We start from the raw sequence: 23,460 nt of genomic DNA, 5'->3' as shown, positions 1-23,460 counted from the left end.
CTTCTAACCAGACCCCCCCACCGGCACAACACATTATGGGTTCATGGTCGGACTGTTAACAAAATACAAGTAATTCTACCATTTTACTTCTTGTCCCCTAATTCTCAAAGTGGCCCTTCTTTGTTACGTGACTACTCTATGAGGTCTCACATGATCACACAAATCTAGGAGAATTTCAAGGGCGCTAAGGACCTGTTAAAAGAATAAGAGAGTTTGCACATCCACTATAAAAACCCAGATGTGGGACAAACTGATCAAAGGGCAGGTGAAAAGACAGAGTCTGCACACTGGAAAGTGACTTGCTCCCAGTCAGTTCATTAACGTTTTGACCCGTCTTCACCAGAATTCTCATGAAGACCTAACGGCCATAAACTGACTGGGAGCAAGTCACTTCCTTTCCAGTAAGTGCACTGCATTTCTTTTTACCCGCTAAGGACTTGACCCCATGACTTGCATCTTGAACATAAAAGCCATGGATTTTACATAACACTTAACTGGCTTGGGAAGGAAGCCATCTTTGTTTATGTTTGCATGTGTGCATAACGCGTGCAAATACAGTTTATGCATAAAAAAACATGGATTTTACCTAACACTTATGTTACTGGCTTAGGAATGAAGCCATCTCTGTTTATGTTTGCACGTGTGCATAACGCATGTACATACAGTTTATGCATGGGAAAGGACATGTGGAGCAAGTGTGTATATTTGTGTATATGTGAGTGGGCCGAGCGAGGTCAAATGTTCAGAATTCACTCTACGGTTTCTGTGTGTGTGTGTGTGTGTGCGCGCGCACGCATGTGTTGCTGGGAGGAAAACACCTTATCAATCTCTTGAACCACACACACACACACCGCACATACCATACATATATACTACACACAGACAATCAGCTTGCAGACACTTTACGATTGCCACACTCACTGCACATGCAGAAACACAAACACACACCCCCATTAGGTTTTTAAATACAACATAACATTACATAGGCATCTACGTAACCTATAGTTTCTTGTTACCATATCTGGCTGGGACATTTGGAGGTAAACCATGTGTGTGTTTTCATGTCTGTAAAATGTACAGCGTTATGTCTGGACCTGTTAGAACACTCTGTACGGTACATACCCACTCTAGGAGACATGTGCCTTTGACTTACGCTGCATTCAAACAGTAGGGAAAGATATTTTTCCCGTTGTTTCATTTGCAAAGTTAACTTTGACAGAGTTGAGTTATTTCAACTGGTGCGAAGATGATGAAGAGGTGAATTTCCTGCATTTGTATCACCTGGTTCACTTCATTTCCCAATGCAACACAGCGATAATTTTCTTCTTCTTTCTTTGCATCAACTATGTAAATTATGTAATTGTGCTGTCATTAGGTGGTTGCTTCTATCCAAAGCACCATTCTCTATGAGTGTCCTGCTCTGCAAATGGAATTGCACAGGGAATGATCCACTCAAACTTGTAATGTTAGCCCCATTCTCTTCACATTGAGCAAAACAGGCTATGGATCCTATTAAATCTGGTTAAACTAACCCGTTAAACTATGCAGAGAATCAAGCCATGGACACTGGCTATCAAGAACCCCCAAATTCATATGTATTTGGGCACGAACCCCGGGTTGGAAATATGTTGTTTGTGTTGTGAAAACCCACACACATCCTCTCCCCTAAGAGTTGGGTTTCAGAAGAGCTCTGAGGTCATTACCATGGAATCAACCAGGAAGCTACAGGCCATGATTTCAACTGTATCCACCATGTTGCTGAAAGGCTTGCAGGCTGCTACCTCCATAGCTAGCTGCAACACAAACAGAGAACAATCAAACAGTCATAATGGAGATAATTGTGCAGAGTCAATTAGATCAGGGGTCTTCAACGTTTTCAGGCCAAGGACCCCTTAGTTGAGAGAGAGAGAGAGAGAGAGAGAGAGATGAAGCAGGGACCCCCACAACCTTTTCATAGATTCCATATAGTTTCATCGTTTGACAGCACAATCATCAGTGTATTTTGGATTCATGTCAATTTGTGTTTACAGATATTTAACCAATACTTTAATAAACTTGACCTTTCACTCTGCTCTTTTTCCCCCTCTAAACCAAACCTCTTTGCTGAAAATAGCCGATCTACAAGCTCACAACGCCTCGCGCTGGCATTGTGAGCTTGTAGATCTGCTATTTTTGGCTAAAGTTCTCCAAATATGGACGCTAGGGTTGAAGTGGTTAATATAAAAATGGAGAAAAAACAGTTTCTATCACACAAAGATTTGGAGGACCCCCTGTAGTAACTCTGAGGACCACCTAGGGGTCCCGTACCCCCTGTTGAAGACCCATGAATGAGATGATTTCTTGTAATTGTGTGCAAGTGAAAGGTCTTGTTTTTTATACATTGTTATTGTTTGACAGTAGGCCTAACTGCCTAGCAGTCCTATACTACAATCGGAAAAGGGTGGATCCTGTGAGGTTGAGCGTGCCGCTTCCCCCAGGCAGACCAATTGCCTATATTGGTCATGGTCATACTGATTACAGACTGTCGTATTAATTCTTTACGCAAAACAAGTGAACCGAGCAATATATTCAGGGTAAACAACTCAACAGGGCCTTTTTTCAGATTTGTTTTGCATTTTCACAGCAGGATCTAACAGAAACCAGCATGCCACAAAGCAAATTCCTGGACTTTATAGAGACTGACATTGTTATTGGCCCACTCTATATTTATACCCAAACATGCAAAGCTCTTTACCACAGCACACAACATCCTATATTCCAGTAATCTGTGGGCACAACATCATGTACATCCTGTGTGTCATTATACAACACCATAGCGAGCTTTGAGCATCTATGACTTAATGAATTACCACTCAATACTTACAGAGGTCATGACCCACTCTAGGTATTGATGGAAGTAGCTACGAATGGTCCCTTTGTATTTCCCTGTTTCCTGGGAAAGATTGGAAAATATATCAGTTGGACTTTATCCCTGCATTGAATGGAGTCACCTTTACACTGAATTAAAGTAACGGTGCATACCTGGTTGATCAAATGTGTTGCATTTTGAGAGATGAGATACTGGGCAGCGTCAATGGCATCGAGGACAACCAAGACTTTATTCTGAAAATGAATAAAACGAAAGGAGAATTAAGTCTGTTGACTTTAAGCATATTAAACTAGAAACAGCTATCTCCAACCGCACACTTCATACTTTATCTCCTACTTTTGAAATGTTTATGTATGTTGCACAATGAATTTCACACTGACCGGCAGATCTGAAGCCGTCCTCTGTAGAAACCTCATGCTCTGGTTCAGTGTGCTCTGTAAGAGGAAATGAACAATGCAAATGAACACTGTCGAACAGCAGCGGTTACATGCTGGGGTCACCTAGGAATACATGTATGTACACCAATGAAACACAGCGGAGTGGGAGTTGCAGGCAGGGAACCAACCAGACTGTAGCATAATCTATACTGCACGGTACACATTTCTTGCCGACAAGAACGAAAACTTCATCTCGGCATGCTTTCACTACAATCAGAGGGATTACCCGCGCTCAAGGAAATGTCCATCCTGGGATTCAAACCCAGTTCCTCGCACGGGAGATTTCTACCAATGAGCTAAGATGGAACGTATGCGTGGTCAGGGGAGATATTGTGCTTTGAGCTTCAGGCAATACCACTTGTCAGCTTGTAGTGGCCCCACCCGAACACAGGGTCAAAATGTCTCAATAGAAGAGCTGTACATCTCCAAACACTGCAAATGTACTAGTTATGTTCTAGTAATACTCTGCATTACAGATTTGTCAAAATAAACGTTTTGTTCACACAAAAAAAGGATCTGGATTGCAGCTTTAATGTTAAAGTTAAGATAATGCTGAATAAGTGTGTGTGCTGAAATGTGAATTGTTCTGGATGCTGCTCGTGCCTAAATAAATAAAAAGTGTGTGAGGGACATGTCCGTGAGTACTGGTGATCCCTCTGATTGCTGGGAACTCTGCTACATCGTGCACCCTCTAGGCAAACTGCAGGAATACAATTCATTAGTCAGCTTTCACTAAAGACACGCAGAGGAAAACTTCTAATTTGACAAACACGAACATGAATTTCATTCCAATATGAGAAGTCCAGGGACTGCCAACCACATTACTGCCAATGGAAACATCTAAAATCTGAAAGGTGAATTTAGAAATGTTCAAAAATGTGCTACCACTATTTTGGAGAAAGAACGAAACATTCTAACTGGTTTTATTATGAACACAAAATACATTACACGACCACGTCTTACAACACGTTCATACAGTATGATACTTAGGTTTCATTGTGCACCAAATGATGGGAGGGAATAAATGGAGTGGAGGGAACACAAACGGAGAAGGTGTACACAGTTTGACTCAGGATAGAGATGCTTACCCTCGCTCTAACATATTTCTGGATGTTGAATGCGGTTTTAGCAAATAACAGAAACAGACAAAGAAAACATCTGAGATGCAATGTACAAGCAGAAGCCCCAAATGTCAAAGTCCTTATTAACCCATTAAGACCTGAGGCCGATTCTACAACTGCCCTCTAAATTGGTAGTTCTCAAACATTTTCGTAATTCAAAATGATTGAACATTTACTTTTCAGGAACTTTCAAGATTTTTCAAAAATATATCAAAATAAGCAGAGCCTTTATATCTGCTTGTATATACCTGCTATTTTTTAACATTTGAGAAAAACCTTGAAAGTGTTTAACCCCCTTAGTTAAACCCTATATGTGAGTTTGTAGATGTTTACAGAATTTCACAGAATATTTGCCTATTATGACATGCGCAGAACAGGAATGCTAGGGTACATATTCCTCGTGACACTGGCCGGACGGGAGGTCAACTCGAGCTTTCATCATTTCAATAATTTGAAAGCATAGTTCTTAATCTTTCACACCCAAGCTGGAAATCATCACAGCCACTATTATTTGTCACAGTGTACCGCCCCAACTGGCCCCTACACTCTAATTCTATCTGAATTCCCAGAATTCTTGTCAAGTTTGGTCCTCGTTTCCTCAGGGATGGCTCAGCAGCCTAGTGTGTATTTGGACAGTCTCTCCCCAATCGAGCTCTCTGAATTTCCCCTCGATTACAACTTCCTCCAAGTCAACGACCTGTCTCCTCGATCCAGTCCCCACTAGATTACTTGAAGAGGTCCTGACCCAGATTGGTCCATCCCTACTCAATAATCAAACCGCAGTAATCGAACCTCTTCTCAAAAAGCCTACCCTCGATCCAGGCCTTTTAGCAAACTATAGACTAGAGGTCTTCACGGGTCCAATTTTAACAACCCAAACCCAAATGGACCCGGGGAAAATGGAGCTGGACCCAAATGGCCCCGTCTATTATTTGGAATTTGAGAACCGTTACCTGAGCAGCCCCGGAACACGATGGATCCGGGCCGAATGGCCCTGCCTGTTATTACAAAAATTAGATCCGATAACGGGGCAGAGATGTCGGAACCGGAGCCGAGATCCGAAATGACCGAATGTCAACGTTATTATGAAGAGGTGTAAAAAGTATTTCTCTCTTACCGTTGCATGTTCCTGCTCACCCCTGGACATTAACGTATTTCCCAGTCAATAATGTGGACAGGAACAATAAATCCACGTTTTCTTTAGATCATTGTTAATGATAATCCACTGTTAATTTATGTCGCAGCAGAGCATATTGTTTTGTTTAGCATTAAAAGTAGTGCCAGTACTTCCTGAAAAGTCACGTGACGCAGCAAGGCAGCCAATAGCACTGACCGGAGGAAAAAAAAGGGGGGTGCGGGGGTGATTGACAGATGTAACAGCCAATCGCCGGGGGTTACACCCCGCCACTCCGACATGTCTCCTTTCCGACATGTCACCATTCCGTCACTAACCCTATCTCTAACCCTTACCCTAAACTAACCTCTATGGAAGTGTCGCCACTCCGACAATAAGAAGTCAATTTCGGAGTGGCGACATGTCGGAATGGAGAGCGACACCCATCGCCGGGTCCATTCAGGTATCATGGAACCGCTCTTGTCACGATCAGAGAACCGGCGCACTCCATAGTGGCACCGAACCGCACCGAGGTAAATGGCTCGTAAACGGCCCCGTTACCCGGCTTGGACCGGGTCAGATCCCGCGTAGTTTCAATCTCGGAAAGATCTCTACTATATGCCCGAAGATGGGGGGGGGGGGAAGAGGGGGAAAAGGTAGTAGACCCCTCTGAGATGTCCCTGAAAATCGGTCCCCAAATGTGTGACACGAATATCTGACGTGGAGAAGCTATTAGAGAATTGGTTATTGATTACCATGCCCTGCTCCATGGGGAGGACCTGGTGACTGTGGATCTGCCGCAAGCTGTTGGCATGGTCCTTCAGAGCCGTCTGCAAAGTGCCTTTGGGCTGTCAATACACACACACACACACACACACACACACACACACACACACACACACACACACACACACACACACACACACACACACACACACACACACACACACACACACACACACACACACACACAGTGTAATTTTAACGTTTTACGACAGATCATAAACACAAGATAATTCAAGTGGACATGAAGCACGAGCACATGCATTCCTTTCCCTTCTAACCACTAGCAATCTGTCACTATTCTGCCAGCCAACCAATAGCAGTCCATTGTTATTTTTGCCCCATGTCCAAAAGGAAGTAATGTAGACCTGCTTCCTGAGTGACTAAAGCAAATTGGGGTCCAGGGACCCTCTGGTTCCTTGAGGGGGTTTCCAAATGCACCCTTACAGGTCTGCAACTCTGAGAGTGTACCAATAGGAAACAAATGGAACCTTACGGGTCAATTTTGGTTCCATTTGTACACTCTCAGAGTTATAGGGCTCCATGACCTTTTTAAGTTTGAGAACTACTGGACTAGAGCTGACACGATTATTACATATTGTATCATATTTTACATATCACAATTATTTGACATAATCACAATTATTCAAAAATAGAGGATGTAGATCGGCTATTTCCACTATCAATGTTCTTTTTCAAGCTAAAGTTGTCAAATATGTAAGTAATTTCTTTGTATATTTAGGTTAAGCGTCATATTTGCCATGTGAAACTTCAAAGGCTAAAAGCCAAACAGGAAAGTAATTGTCGACGACAGAAACACAATTAAATCGTTAATCGCGATTATTTGAGTGACAATTAATCGTCATTTGAAATGTCATAATCGTGACAGCTCTATAGGGTGTGCCAAATGTAGTTCTAAGAGCGGCCATTTCTTGGGTAAACACAGCCTTACACAGGTGTTCTGATTGGAGTAAAGCATTAGTTCTATGCAATCAAACAATTGAAACACCTGTGTTTTGTCCCAAAAGATGGCCGCTAAGGACTACAATGACGTAGCCGCTGGCACACACTATACTGGACTCCTGCCCTGGCCAGGGCAGATGGACAGCAGATGAATGCCAGCCCAGCAGGCGTAGGGGAGGATGAGGAATCAGGAGCAGGGGGGACACTCTTTGATCAGGGAGGGTTAATAGCCCTGACAGGACCCTTGCTCCGGACTCACAACTACTTCAGGAAATGAATGTGTCATGTGCTGGCCCCCACCAGTGTCAGCCACCCTGAAGGCATGGAGCACTCAAACCGTAGCCTGGGGCCAGCCTAGATACTAATGCATCTAGCTAACTAACTGCAGTATCATTGCCTCCTTGTTTTAACATGGGTCGGGATGTCTAGCTGGCTAGGCTACTCAAACCGCTCCCAGAGATTACACTATGTGTCTGCTTTCCAGCGGAGTAGAGGATAGCCGTGGTGGAAAAAGTACTTAAATTGTTTTACTTAAAAGGAGCTATAGTCAACCTTTTCTTGAAAAACGGATGCTAAATTAAAAATAATGTTCAAAAATATTTTATAAAAGAAATATGCTTCATATATGTGTTTCTGTTCAAAGATTTCCACAAAAAGCGTAAAATAATGATAAAATAATAATTTTGGCAATTGTCAGGCTGACACTTTGTTTACATCCTATCAATTCATATAAAAGAATAGTTCAAGTTTTCAAATGTATACAAATATTTAGAAAATATCAGAGCTTGTAGATCGGCTATTCAAATGTGTATGTTTTTTCGTAAAGTAAAGCCCTGCTTCATCATACAAGACTGTCGCACAAAACTAGTGAAAATAGCAGATCTACAAGCACACAACACCTCGCAATGAGAGGCGTTGTGTGCTTTTAAATCATTTTCAAAAGGATACATAAATACAAAACGAATGGTTTTGGACATACACCCGACAACGACAGTGCAGAGAGGTTTGTATGGCAACAAGGCGGTCTCACCATGAGGTCTGTCTGAGCCTCAAGCTCATTGGCAAATGACAACAGGTCCACCTCAGTGACTCCTTTGTTGACCTGGAGATTATTGGAAATAAAGCATAACATTTCCATTTTATTCCTCAGTGCAGCACATTCACACTTATTACTAGTACTGTATGTCTCAACTTAAGCACTTGTAACCGTAGCGGCAAACCCTAGCGACAAACATTTGGCGAACATAGCAGATCTACAAACTGAGCTTGTGGATCGTCTATTTTCGGCAAAGAGATTTGGTGTAAATCAAAACATTTTATTTAGTTTCATCCATCTGCTCGCTGTCACTCTGAAGTGGGAATGAAAGAGTCAGATTCATGTCATATTTGACGTTTCAAAAAAATGTGTGACTCTTCCTGACAGGTCAGGGTGTCTAGCACAGTCCCTGCCCGGTCTGTTCCTACGCTCTCTTTGCTTTGGCAGAGATAGTTTGGGATAATCAAGCGTCAGCATTCCTGGACAGATGGCAGCAGTGTACTGAATTGCACGCTGCAGCTGATAGGGACGCAGAGCATGCATGTCTGCTGTGTGTCACTGGAACTGACAGAGGATGAATGTGGAAGTGGTCACTGGCAGGCCCACGTACTGTACTGACTGCTAAAGAGCATGAAATCACATTACTGCTCGTTTTAGTGACCATTACCACTAAATGGGCTGTTAGAAGACACTGTGTGCGTGTGTGTGTGTGTGTGTGTGTGTGTGTGTGTGTGTGTGTGTGTGTGTGTGTGTGTGTTAGGGCATAAACGAAAAAGTCGATAAGTGGACTCAGTTGACTTCATTACACAAGTCGACTCCCACCAGAGAAAGTCGAAAGTCCAAATTGAAAAAAGAAAAAAGAAATACTTTCTATTGTGAAAATAGCAGATCTACATGCTCACAACGCCTCGCATTGCGAGGCGTTGTGAGCATGTAGATCGGCTATTTTTACAATTTCTGCCTCTATATATTTGACAATTTTTTATTAGAAAAGTCCTTAAATTAGCACTTTAGAAATGTGAAGATACCCTCTATACACTTAAACTTTGTGTTGGTTTGTTTACAGTTGAGTGAGAAAACAATGTTTCACATTAAGTTAATCATCTGGGGACCCCCCAAAATAACTGGGGGGTCGTGTGTGATGTGATGACGTCATCAAATCATAAAGTCGACTTCAACTCACCTTTTTACTGAGTCGAGTAGACTTGCAAAAATCACAAGTCGTTAATGCCCTAGTGTGCATGTGTGTGTGTGTGTGTGCACGCGTCTCACCTCCTCCAGATAGTCTGCGTAGTTGATGTCGGACAGGCCAGCGTCAGAGAAGGCCAGGAGGTTCTGCCTGCCCTCTGCTTCAAGCAGCACGATTCCCCTCAGGTCGATCTTGATCCCGTCCAGCCCACCCACCACGTCCCTAGTGAACTGGACATGCCACATGGGATTAAAGGGCAATTCGCGCCGAGCATGATAGCGATAACTATGAATATGTTGTTTTGAAAATCGTTCTAACTCAAATGGATGGCAGTGTGCACACCACAACTATAATGACAACTGTTGCCGTGGACGATATAGTTTGGATCACTTATTGTACTATTATTGTAGCATTGACAGCCATTCCAAATCCGTCGGACAACTGGGATGCAACATGTTACTCAACCTCGAAAATGTGTTATTAATCAAAGTTCAAAGTACATTTTATTTGTCATTTACGTGCTTACAAATGAAAACCCAGGACCAGCATTGTACAGTAAACAAAAAGGAAAGAAAGGGGGGAAAAAATAATTAAAACTGAGCAGCATATTAACTAGACCAGGTCAACCTGGTTGTGCCAGACCCCCTGTCTGTCATCATCATTTATGACATCATGCCTTTTGTAGGCATGTCATCATCATGTCATCATCATATATACCCTTTATATAGAAAAGGGACAGACCGACATTTGCTTATGTAGGCCTACCCATTTCATGGGTCTGGCAATAACAGTATAGCATCCAGCATTTATCAAATCAGGATGACACGACAGCATGATGACATAACTATTAATTTACCGAATGTCTGTCTGTCCGCCGTCTGTCTGCATGCTGACATCACTGACACTAAATAAACAGTGTCGCCATCATAACAGCAGCATGCTGAAACAATGCCCAAATGACATCACTGACTGACATCACTACAGTGCCCAAATTTGGAGATGACATCACAGACTGGCCTGGACACAGAACACCATATATGGGCATAAAAAAAGAGCCAGACAGGCGGATACAACGGGTATTGCACAACTGGATATCAATGGTGACTATTCTTCCCAACGGGCACCGGTCTGGGTTCTCCAACATTACTTCTGAGAGTTGGAGTTGGAGTTCACCAGTCTAACAGCCTCTATTAGGCATCTAGGCCCACCTGTTCTAGCCTGGGGCCAGCCTATATACTATGCAGCTAACTAGTAACTGCGTATATCCATGTTTTAACATGTGTGGGGATGAAGTCTAGCTCCAGCTAGGCTACACCTGTTCTAGCTTTGATGCACCGCAGTTTCCATGGGGGAGGGGGGGGTCATTTCCTAGGACAGTGGTGGGAAGCATTTATTTTCAGAGGGCCTTACTAACGACGTTAAAGTAAGTGAAAGGCCACACATTGTACAATTGAATTGAAACTTGAAACACATAACTTAAGAATGATGTTAAAACTGCATAAATTAGACAATTAGACATGCCAGACTACTTTACAATGAGGTCCTTTCACAACGAGACAGCTGGACTGCACTCTGGCCTACAATAAAGATATTATAGTTTATTAGTTATATAAAAGAATCTGCCATATCATCTTTTAAATTAGCCTATACATTTATACTGTATCTAATCTGACATGCACCACTCCATAGGCCATTGATAAAACACATTAGATGATGTTATAAATAAGAACTCAAGGTTGACTATTTCACTGTTACATTATAAACAAAAACATGTGAGTACATCATACGGAGGTATGTACTCAAATCGTCAATATTAATTACTGTTAATTGGAGTCAAGTTAAATCAATTTATAGAATGTAGTTTCTTTCTTTCTCTCTTTTGGGGGGGGGGGGGGGGGGGCGTCATTTAGTTTTTCTTTGATGACTTTGAGGGCCGGATTGAGATGGTCTGTTGTTATTTATTTCATAATCATATTGATTTGTGGTTAAAAAAGTATAAATTAATTTGTGATAAAAACATTGAGTTAATAAATAGTAAACAGTTAAAAAGAAATGCTATTTACAGTTAAAAACACAATTTGTGTTTTATTTGGAACCACGTAAGACATTTTATTTTGAAGAGAACAACAGGAAGTTACGTTTTGGTTTAACGTTGTGTAATGTGACAACCTGAAAACAGCCGGGAAAACTATACTTCCGTTTGCTACAGTGCTGTTGTGATATTGTGCAAGAGCCGGCCAGCTAACGCTGCTGTAAACCAAAGCCATTTTTGTATCTTTTTCTTCGTTTGTATTCAACCTACCAGAGCACTTCAGTAAACTTTGTCTAAAACGTTTTTTTCACAGACTATTATTTCACCCCTTTTAAGAACTTTCAGTACATGGTCAAAGGGCCGGGTCCGGCCCCCGGGCCTTATGTTGCCCATGTGTGTCCTAGGACCACTAACAACTATCTTAAAGCAGGCCCAACAGCGCCTTTATTTCCTCAGGAGGCTGAGGTAGGCTGGCCTAAATACCTCAGTGCCGGAGGCTTTCTAAAGGTTTAAGATGGAGAGTATTCTCACATTCTCCATCACCGTATGGGAACTGCTCTGCACCGTAGAGGGTGGTGAAAACTGCAGTACTTGTTTTTTCTTGCCCTGAACTGGGAACCAAAGTGGGTGTGTCACTATTCTACTGGTTGGAAGATGCAATGCGGTATAAACAATGGCAAAAGCAAGCGGGGAAAAAAAACATAATTAAAAAGAAAGAAAAGAAAAGGGAAACTGTATCCATTGAGAATTGAATTTCCCCTGTGAAAGCAATATTCGACACATTGCTGGCCAGAGCCTGGAATCGACTAAGACAAAATGAGGTCGGGAATCGAACCTGGGGCAAATGGGAACTCCTGCTCCCCTGGCGGGATCTCTCTGTATGTTGACAAATTACTTATTATCCTTGCCATAATAATTGTGGGCTCAGGGGAATATACAGTTGTGTACCACCATTGTCCTCCTGACCCTTACTTGCTTGTTACTGTGACTAATATATTATAAACATCACTTACATTACAACACTACTTGGTCTGTAAAATGGCATCAATAAACTGAGGTTCAGTGTAGCAACATACTGGCCATTTAGGAGCCTCAAGGTTATAGCTGTCTTACTACCAGTGTCTTAATTCCTCTTAGCATTACAATGAGCTAAATCAATTGGAACAACATGGCAGAAGAGAGTAAAGACAAAGTCGTATACTGTGGTACTGTCGTTTGTCAAAAAGAACACATCTACAACGCAGCATGTTGTTAGCTGGTAGAGCTCTTCTTTTTGGCAGCAAAACAAAATAAAAACGGCCAAAACAATGAAACAAATAGAAACCCCTGTGCTTAAGTTTACCATCGATGTAAAAGATGTACCGTTTGGAGTAGCAGTAATAAAAAACACTTTTACAAGAGAAACATGGTGTTCATTAGAAACTATTTGGTTTTGGTTTTCTCCCAGTCAATCTTTATAGATTTCTCACAGGGAATCAAATACACAGCTCAAACAGTACAAAAATCAACACAATTGAATTCCAATAGTTGGTTGGCTTTCCATGGTTTATAAGGACCATAACCAGTGTACAGTAAGTTGAAGGCTGACCTATTTTGCTGAATAGCAAGATGCAACCACACCACAGACACAAACAAAACATCAGTTTCCCATCATAAAAAAAAGTCAGTACAGAGTCAGTTTTTGCCCGACACTATAAAGAGAAAAGAACAAAATGTTGGCACCCGTTGTTATTTACTTAGATGATACAGTGTTATATAACCCATGGGCCATGTGCAATTACTTTTACGCTGAAAAAAGATAATAAAAAATAAACAAATTTCTGTAAGGATTTATGTTTAAAATGTTGTTTTTCTTCAAATGTAGCCTACAGTAATTTAGGCTGTGACAAATAATAATAATAATAATAATAACAGATTTCAAGTAGTGAAACAATGTTCAGCTTCTTATAAACCAGTAAAGTATCGTACAAAAGGCACATCACTGTACTGCCATCGGTAGATCAAATTCTTTTAAGTTGATTTTCTTGGAAATAATGAGATTTTAAGGCTCAATACCTAAGATGGATATGTTTTGGAGTGTGATCTACTACATGCTGCCAATATCTTCTACCACATCCTCTGAAATTTCTACTTTGCATAAACCCTCTAGTCTATCTATGTCCTACACATCCCAGATCAGGCTGCATGATTTGTCTCTTTGGCTTTTGTTTTATGTGAGTCATATGTAAAGAGAGGCAGAGATTTCTAGCAATAAGGTGAAGCTAATGGCATAAATACAGTACAGTATAGGGTGTGCACAGCCTGGGTGTGACTGCACTGCACCCAGCTTCACAGAATGAGACCCCATTCTCAGGGTTGGTACACATGATAACATCCTAAAAAAACCTATATTCTTAGTTACCTGGGGTCCCCCAGAGGTCTATACTAAGCCCCCTCCTTTTTCACGTCTACTCAACATATCTTCAACAAAAATAGTCAATTTACAAGCTCACAACATATCGCATTGCGATGCTTTGTGAGCTTGTAGATCTGCTATTCTCTGTGAATGTTCACCCCAGAAATATGGACACTAGGGTTCCTGTGGTTATGTAAAACACTCTTTGCAATGATGACTAATTTTGCAACAAACTCTTTACTGTAAGTTGAAAGGTCAAAATTGAAGAAAATAATGTTGATCTATTGATGTAATGTGAATTATGAATTATAAATACAAAGCACTTGGGGATACACATGTTGCTAACACCCCAATAACTATAACTGAGCAATACAACTCCACCATACATTATTATGAGCATGGAGGGGAGACCACAGCAACTGTTGCTCCCAGTCATTTTGTCAGGGTAGGGCTCACATTCTTCAACTGGTAGGTGTTCTGGCTTTGGAACAAAACTCCTTATATGGCATGTGTATAAAATGATGACAAATGACCAGTGTTGACGTAGCAGAAATGCCAGCCGCTAGCCATGACTTTGTATAACACCAAGACATTTTTATCAGACAGTGTTATCGATTGGCATCCTTTACAATAACAAGAGGCTGGATAATTTTGCAGACTGGCAAGGCTGGTACTAAACGTCTTTGGTGAACAGATAGAGCTGGCATTGGGTCAAGTAAACACTCTAATGAGAGAGTGAGATTAAGAGTTGTTGAAGTTAATTCCATGTTTGTTGTTTTTGTAGAACACTAAGACATTTTTATCAGACGGTGTTGTTTTTGGCACCATGGAGCCATTCTAATACACAGTATTGGAATCGAGCATCGCAGCGGAAGTGGATTCCTGGGGTCACTTAATATTCCCCATTCATTTTCGCCATAGACTTTTACAAATATATTTATAACAATTATGTTAAGCCTCGAACCAAGCCATCCAGGATGGAGGTGAATCCTGATCATATAACCTTTGATCCTATGTGAAAACATATTTTAATATTACATTATTTGATATACTACATTTAATAACTACCCTTTGTTTAGCGATTTTCAAAATGTTCTTTTCATAGAAAAAAAAGGTTATATGGTCATGATTCACCTCCATCCTGGATGGCTTGGTTCGAGGCTTAACATAATTGTTATACATATTTTTGTAAAAGTCTATGGCGAAAATGAATGGGGAATATTAAGTGACCCCAGGAATCCACTTCCGCTGCGATGCTCTATAGGTTGATTCTAAAACATCTGACTGTGACTACTTTCAACCTGTCAGGTGAAAATCTTAAATCTTTTAAACAATTCAATGCAGGCTGCAAGAGAAGCACTTAAAGTAGAGTACTAGGAATGAGTACCGGTATTACTAATAAGGCAGAATACCACTAAGTACAGTAGTGCATGCATGTGGTCTGGCCCACTGCATTTGGGCATACCAATTCATGTCTTTCAATTCAAGTGAAAGTAAATTCCATGTCCAACAGACATGGGACAATGTGCAAGTTAACTGCTCAGAACCTTTTTGTGTGTGTGTGACTGTGAGTGTGACTGTTTCACTGACCAGTGTAGCATTGAGGAAGGAGGAGATATTGAAGACCTTGTCCAGTCGCATAGCTGTGTAGATACCTTTGTTCTCCTTGCAGTCACTGAGAATGACACACACACACACACACACACACACACACACACACACACACACACACACACACACACACACACACACACACACACACACACACACACACACACACACACACACACACACACACACACACACACACACACACACACACACACACACACACACAATAAATGATAAAACAGAAACATGGAATGAAATGTCAGCTTTAAGCCATGAACACCTCCATAGTTTCCAATCTAATGTCTGCTGCCACCCTGTGGGGAAAAAAATACACTACAGGCATATGATCAAACCATTCTGTCCTAAAAGAGCGGAATACAGTATAATGACTTGTTATCCCAGGTTTATGAGACAATTCTGTTTGGAAAAAGGACAGTGGTTCTACGTTCCACGCTATTGAACACATGCCCTCGGAGATGAAGGAAGTTCATGTAATCCCATAAACAAAAGAATTTACACATGAACACCATTTCTACCATAATTACGTTCATATCCATGGAGGATAACAACTACAACTTATGAAATACAAATAACTGGCCAAGTAATTATACAAGAAGTCTTGGGAAGAAACAACTTCCCTTATATAAGTTAATTAAACATCACACATCCAAACTTCAGCAATGCATAAATGTCACGCATAAATACACATCTGGACCTCCGAAGCACAGTGGCTTAAATGCAAGAATAGGTTAGTATTCCTGTGTAAAGGATGACAGAAGCAGACTCATTATTTATGTGTGCGTACAATTTTAATAAATATATAGTAACTGACATAGGGAATATTAATTAAGCACTCCCTATGTAACTGACACTGTATTAGGAATGGAGCTAGTCTTATCTAAATTGATATTCTTTTATTTGGACAAATGATAGTAAAGTATATACAGTGTGTTAATGGATATGAGTTGTTAACCAAGCTGCTATATTACATACTCTACATCAGGGTTCCCCAATTAGTTTTCCCCAAGGGCCGAATTATGTCTACAAGCCGAGGGCCACAACATTGCAACATCCGCTGTTTTCACTACTTTTGTGCAACGGACTTGTATGATTTGCAAAAGAACGTACAAATTTGGAGATACGAGATTTCCACCTGACAACGACAATATACTAGTGCTGTTGCTGCTCTTATACCACCATTATTACTGGGGTTGGTGTGGGCCAGACAGTACCCCCCCGCGGCCGCAAATGGGGAAGCCTATTGGGGAACCCTGCTCTACATGAATATATTTGGCCGATCGCTAGCATAATTCCGTTTGCATGCATTATGGAATATCAGCTTCAGTGCTACACAATACAGTATGTTCAGGTATTTGGACACAATCTTACCTGTACAGACTTTCTACTGTTAGCTCCAGCTCTGAGTCGTTGTACAGGTATCCCGGGACAAAGTTCCTCCACTCAGGTTGCACCAGATGTGGAGTGTCCACCACCTGGGATAAGAAGCCAGAAAGAACATGTCATTTTTCTTAAGTCAGCTGGCTTCTTGCAGTACATTAACAACAGATCATCGCCCTACAGAATAGATCAGCACTACCATAGTTCTGTCCAGGGGTGTCGCACCAAATTCTGAGCCCTGGGTACAAGGCTTCACTGCGGCCCCCCCATGAATGTTCTTCATAGGGGGGGGGGGGGGGTTTAACCCATTTAGACTAGGAACGCACTATTACGCATTATTTTGTACTTTAACTATTGAAAAATAGCAGATATACAAGCTCACAGTGCCGCGCGGCGAGCTTGTAGATCCGCAATTTTTTGAAAAATCTTGAAAATTTGTGCAAGTCTTTCTGAGTCAAATCCTTCTGAGGTTTTTTGAAGGACCCCCAAAATTATATGTATTGGGCCACGGACCCTCATCTCAAAATATTTAGTTCCAGAGACCCCCCAGAAGCAAAGTTTTAGTTACAAATGTTCAAAAATGTACAAAAATACATATTGAAAGATTTGCACACATTTTCACGACTTTAAAAAAATAGCAGATCTACAAGCTCGCGCTGTGAGCTTGTATATCTGCAATTTTTCAATAGCGCTAAAGTATAAAATAATTAAGGCCCCTTCACCTTGGGCCCTAGTAACTCAGTCCCACTTTCCCCCCCCCTTGTGACGCCCCTGGTTCTGTCAGCTATACTATAAATGTGAGGTCTTTCAGCTGTGGAACCTGCCTGGAAGAGCTGCTTTGTGTGGAACGGTTCACACACCAACTTCTCCATGTTGCCGCCGACTAGGAAGATGGCCGTCACCACTCCCATCAGCACCCAGGAGAATATGAAGCTGAACCCCACACCACTATGGGGAGACACAGACAGACAGAATACTTTTGCCATTTGAAAAATCAATAAACACATGTTTTACTCTTTTTTTTTTTATTAATGTGCTAGAGAAATACATTTAACTTCTTGACCACATTCATGTGGCGAACCTTATGGATCAATTCTGTCACTCTCAGTGTCAGAGTTAAATCCAACGCTAGATTTCACAGCGTAATAATACTTTTACGAGCGTAAGAATTGTACTGTATTAATGCGGGTGCACAGTCTGTTGAATCCGTCTAGTGAATTCATAATACAAAAGTGGAACTTTGATTCAAAGTTCAATAATCTCACAGTCAATATAAAAGAACAGGTCATTCTTCTGGCAACAGTAATTAACCCATTTAGGCCTAGGATTAATGACCGCTTTAACAATTGAAAAATAGCAGATATACAAGCTCACAGCTGCGAGCTTGTAGATCTGCTATTTTTGAAAAATCATGATTTTTCTTTGCAAGTCTTTGAATATGTCTATTTAAAAGCGAACATTTGTAAACCAAATATTTGCTTCTGGGGGGTCCCTGGAACAACATATTTTGAGATGGGGGTCCGCGGCCAAATACCTGTAATTTTGGGGGTCCTTGACATGAAAATGTTTGAGAACAACATGATTTAGAAGAAGGATTTAGAAGTCGGGTCAAAGATCGGGTCAAAGATATTCATAGACTTGCACACATTTTCACGATTTTTCAAAAATAGCAGATCTACAAGCTCACAGCGCGGCACTCGGTGCCGCGCTGTGAGCTTGTATATCTGCTATTTTTCAATAGTTAAAGCATAAAATAATGGTTAAAGTGGTTAAAATCTAACGCGACTCGGGCGCGTTCCAGGTATTTGAGAGTTAAAAACAAATGAAAGGGAACATGGTGAGTAGCTGAGTCCACTCACGCCATGAGCAGCGTTCCCCCCGTGTTGGAGATGCAGCCTCTGGTTGTGGGCGAGGCGTGCTTGTCGTATCCCAGGGTGCCGCAGAGAAGGCCCAGGTAGTTAAAGGCCAGGACCAGGACCACCATGCAGCAAAGGGCGATGCACGCAATCCACCTGTAGAGGTTTAGAACACAGCTCTCTCACTGCCACGCCACAGCCGCAGTTCCGTCAATGACGGGCAGAGACAAACTCGCCGATTCAACAAATGCATTCTAAATTGGTAGTTGTCAAATGTTTTCGTAATTCAAAACGATACAACATTTTGCCAAACACTTTCAAGATTTTTCAATAAATGTTAGAAAATAGTAGGTGTACAAGCTTGCAGCACAGCACAAAGTGTTGCGCTGTGAGCTTGTATATCTGCTATTTTTGAATAGCCAACGTTAAATTTGCAACGACTAACGTCAGAGCTAAAGCTGCTGGTCATGGCACAAATACCATTGCAATACAGCTAGTTAACCTGTAGGGGGCAGGCCCAGACTAACAGTCTGACCCCTCACTATAAGGTATGGTAATGGTTAGAGAAATAGCAACAATAACAGGTAACAATAACACACTAAATGTTCTCAATAAATATAGTGACAAAGGTATAGATATCTTTTTATGCAACAATCTACCATGTCCAAGCTTTGTGTCTGAATACTTTTCATTGTCTAAAAATTGCACAGTGCAGCATGAACTTCAAGATCAAATCTACACGTCCAAAGCATGACACAGCATGACAGCTATCTTTCTTTTAATAAAATAAAACAAACAAAAAACACTTAGCCACTTAAGCCCAATATACTCATACTGTATTTCTAGGACCAGGAAACAGTCATGTTTCACAATGTTCGCCTTATACTGACATGCTCAAAATAGGAAAGCCATGTTGAAAGTGGTTAAAACAACTGTATGTTACGAAGATCCACATTTACCTGTAGAAGTCCATCTGGTCGATCTCCGGGTAGTAGTCTTCAATTGTGGAGTGAGTGTGGCTGATGAAGACGGTGAAATTACTCAGGCAGCGCTGCAGGGGGAAGGCCTTGGTGACGTTGTTAACGTTAATGCCAATGTCAGCGACCAGGTCCCGCACACCTGAAAGATATGGAGTGAATGGACAGGGGGAGAGGGGGAGAAACATACAGAGATATTACTTTTATGATTGATTTGTGTATGTCATTTTTGTATTATAACATATTATTTTACAATGTATTGTTATATGACAGGGTAAGAAGCAGGCTGGACAAAATAAGCTTTTGCTTCTCTCTGTCCCTTCTTGAACACAAAGGTTTCTGCTTTGTTAAAGTCTTGATGATGTATGGAGTATGGAGTTTTCAGCACTTTTTATTTGTTTAAGATAAATAATCAAATCAAATCAAAGAAAGAAACAGATGGGGGTTAGAGAGAGAAAAAGAGGAGAGTATAAGAAACAGAGAAAGTGGTATAGATTGGGTTCCAAAAGTTTAGTTGCACAAATGCGCAACATGACACACAAGTTGTTAGATTAAAACAGAAAGAGGAATGTTTTCTGAACATAATGGTCCAGTGTAGGAGTGTCAACTGTTCCTTACCTCCCACCAGACTTCTAGTCTGGTCAGATACCATGGTTGGGGTGTCATTGAGAGAGGAGTAGCCCTGTGGTTTGTAAAGGAGGAGATCACATTAATGTTTCTGTCAGGATGGAAATGTAGCACCTGAAGCATCTTTAGCGTCTTGTCCCATGTGTTTTTGTTCTATGTGTACCAGTATATGGAGACCATTGATGTTATTCCCCCATAGAGTTTTATCTAATATCTAATATTTCCACCACCCTAATCATGGATGTTTTGTTTTTGTTAGTTTTTTAGGGTCAAGAACCAGTAATTTTAAGTTTTTCTTGCAGTGTGTGGCAACAGCTCACCTTCTGGATGATACTGGACAGGTCAGTCCTCAGGAGGTCAGTAACTCTTCCCAGCTGAGTGTTCAAGTTGTCTAACTGAAACGCAAAACAAATTGTGAAATTGTTAGCGACATTCATTATTTCTTATGCATACACAATAATTATACCTACAATTCACAATTTACAATTTAAGCATTTAGCAGACGCTCTTGATCCAGAGCGACTTACAATAAGCAAGGTAATAAATACATCAGTACATCAACATCAATACATCAAATCGAAAGAAATAGTAGGCAATCTAAGAAAACAATTAGCACCTGAACTTCCAAAATTATAATGTTAAAACATTTTTTTACTTTACTTCATGGTCATCGAGGGTGGGCGAGTGCTACGGTAAGTAGCACCTACCTACCACTACCATCCAGTACCGTACCCGGGAGAAGTTGGCAGCGACCTGGAGCTCGTCCAGGGAGCGGCGGATGCCATGGCAGAGCTGGGCAGTCGTGGCGTCCGACTCTTCGTCGCTGCAGCCGGGGTCGCTGAGGGTGCGGTTCAGGCTGGAGCGCAGCACTCTCAGGTTGAAGTTCAGCTTCCCCGATACCTCCTGAAGCAGCTCCAGAGACACGCTGGCGTTCTCCAGCGCCTCGTTGCTCTCACGAATGGCTGCACAGGAAAACCAGGAATGTTACTTAATGCAGTGTTTCTCAACCACTGTGCCTGGGGACCTTTGGTGTGCCCCTGAGAAGCGTCAAGTGTGCCCCTTGAAACTGCTTGAAAGCCAGTATTGTATTTATCATTTAAAAAATGATTTAAACTAGTGAAAACAGCCGATCTACAAGCACACAACGCCTCGCAACGCGAGGCGTTGTGTGCTTGTAGATCGGCTGTTTTCACTACTGTTGTGCGACAGCCTCGTATGATGAAGCAGCTGCTTTACTTTGCGAAGAAACGTACAAATTTGAAATTTGGAGATACAAGGTTTCTTGCCGACAGTGACGATATTTACACCCCCGTATTATGTTGGTGTGCCCATGGATTCTTGGGACATGAAAAATGTGCCCATGCAGAAAAAAGGTTGAGAAACACTGACTTAATGGGTCAAATTGGAAAAGGGCAAAGATTGACCTCTCACGGTCCATTGTTGCTGTTCATGCTGCACAGGACAGGGGGACAGGGTTGAGGACACACTAAGTCAAACGGTGGGAGCCAGCTTCACCGCTCCAAAAAGAGAAACGAAGAGAAGAGGAAGACGAAAGAAGAGACAGGGGGAGGAGGGTAAAAGACGGACTCAGAGATGTACCACACACGCACACACCCTCTAACGATTAACAAACACACAGAGATGCACATGAACCGTATTTAATACATTATTTATACTTAAGTCGTATGACGGTGTTGCGATGCAACGCATTGGAAGCTTGTAGATCGCTCTTTTAAGTCCGTCGTACAACTAAGTCTAAATCAGGCATTACAGTCAGTATAGGGGAGTACAACTGGGGAAGGAGAGAGGGTTTGCATGTTGAGTTCAGAGTAGGTGATTCGGCTAGATCTGGTGATGCCATGAACTTAATGTGGAAGTAAATGCCTGTCGTTCATTAAGATGGCACAATGGGCTCTGATAGGCCCCCCAGCCTTAAGGAAAACCACAAGGGAACCAATCACAATAGCCACTGGCGTCAAAGGTCACAAGGTCAGGGGATGACAGGCACTGTTCAGTGACTGTTACCTTTCAAGGCACTCTTCAGTTTTCCTTTCGTTTTTTTAACCACAAAAAAAAAGAAAAGAATGAATAAAGAAAAGTGGATATATCTGCAGTCCGTAACTCATGTCAGCCAAATAAAGAATAAGCATACAGTAATAGTATGGTAATTTACAGATAAAAAAAAGAAGAAAAAGAAAGAAAAGGGTGGATACTGTACCTCCAGCCATACTCAGTGCTCCTTCCAAGGCTGGCAGCACTTCCTTCTCCAACTGGTCCTGTATCCTTCCGCCCAGTACCGGACCTATATCTGTAGAATGGACATCGCATTTTTGGTTAAAAAAATCGTCTTTAGCAGGGACGTACTGTAGTGCCGTAACAGCAAAAACACACACATACAAAACGTTAACAGAATATAAATATAGAACAGCAAGCAGCTGCGTCATACGAATACCAGTCTGCTCGCCCAATTTCACACTCGCCTTGGGCGTCTATCCAGCAGACTGGTTGGTAGGTTGGTATTCCTAAACGTATTCCTGAACTAACCTTATTCCTAGCCTTAACATTGGTAAAACGCTGCCAAAACCTAACCCTATTCCTAATCTTAACCTCAGTATAACTATGTCTACTGTAACTCTTATGTATTTATTTACTTATTTATAACCTTATCCTCAGTAAAACAAATACAAGAACACAAGAACCGCTCCAGCGTGCGGTCGGCGTGAGGTCGTCGGAAAAGAATTAGGGCGAGTGTGAATTAGGGCCTCGCTACCCGTCATACCGGGTGTCTCTGTGAATTTAGATAACAAGCACAACACATGAGAGATAGGTTCATACCGGTGAATCATTTCTGTCTACATGATTCAATAAACAGAGCCCAATCAGACACCAAGAGAAGCCAGAGAAGCTCTACTTACTATCTAGATCATAGATGACTTGGTCCTGTGCAGTGGCATACTGGGATATTAGGTAATCAACTTGCTGTAAATCAACAAAAGAAAAACAGAGCAGAACAGAGTTTAATGATAGGCGACGTTGAATAGTTTGAGGCGTC

General features: G+C 41.6%; 1 protein-coding gene across 1 annotated transcript in view; it reads right to left on the bottom strand.

Annotated features, from left to right (window-relative positions):
* prom1a (prominin 1a) overlaps positions 1-23,460 on the bottom strand; it is a gene marked incomplete at its 5' end in the record, with an annotated part of 90,352 nt that overhangs the window by 5,684 nt on the left and 61,208 nt on the right. Inside the window, 18 exons of the mRNA XM_080746108.1 lie at positions 1,704-1,793; positions 2,864-2,932; positions 3,022-3,102; positions 3,250-3,303; positions 4,395-4,412; positions 6,297-6,389; positions 8,318-8,389; positions 9,596-9,742; positions 15,530-15,614; positions 16,940-17,043; positions 17,773-17,896; positions 18,808-18,960; positions 19,764-19,923; positions 20,400-20,463; positions 20,729-20,803; positions 21,141-21,370; positions 22,627-22,716; positions 23,324-23,387. Coding sequence (XP_080602234.1) covers positions 1,704-1,793; positions 2,864-2,932; positions 3,022-3,102; positions 3,250-3,303; positions 4,395-4,412; positions 6,297-6,389; positions 8,318-8,389; positions 9,596-9,742; positions 15,530-15,614; positions 16,940-17,043; positions 17,773-17,896; positions 18,808-18,960; positions 19,764-19,923; positions 20,400-20,463; positions 20,729-20,803; positions 21,141-21,370; positions 22,627-22,716; positions 23,324-23,387 — 1,773 coding nt within the window. The remainder of the gene's footprint in view (positions 1-1,703; positions 1,794-2,863; positions 2,933-3,021; positions 3,103-3,249; positions 3,304-4,394; positions 4,413-6,296; positions 6,390-8,317; positions 8,390-9,595; positions 9,743-15,529; positions 15,615-16,939; positions 17,044-17,772; positions 17,897-18,807; positions 18,961-19,763; positions 19,924-20,399; positions 20,464-20,728; positions 20,804-21,140; positions 21,371-22,626; positions 22,717-23,323; positions 23,388-23,460) is intronic.

Source organism: Nannobrachium achirus (genome assembly GCF_963921795.1).
Source record: "Nannobrachium achirus genome assembly, chromosome: 17".
NCBI lineage: Eukaryota > Metazoa > Chordata > Actinopteri > Myctophiformes > Myctophidae > Nannobrachium > Nannobrachium achirus.
Note: the sequence above shows the minus strand (reverse complement) of the source record. Positions and strands in the feature narration are given on the sequence as shown.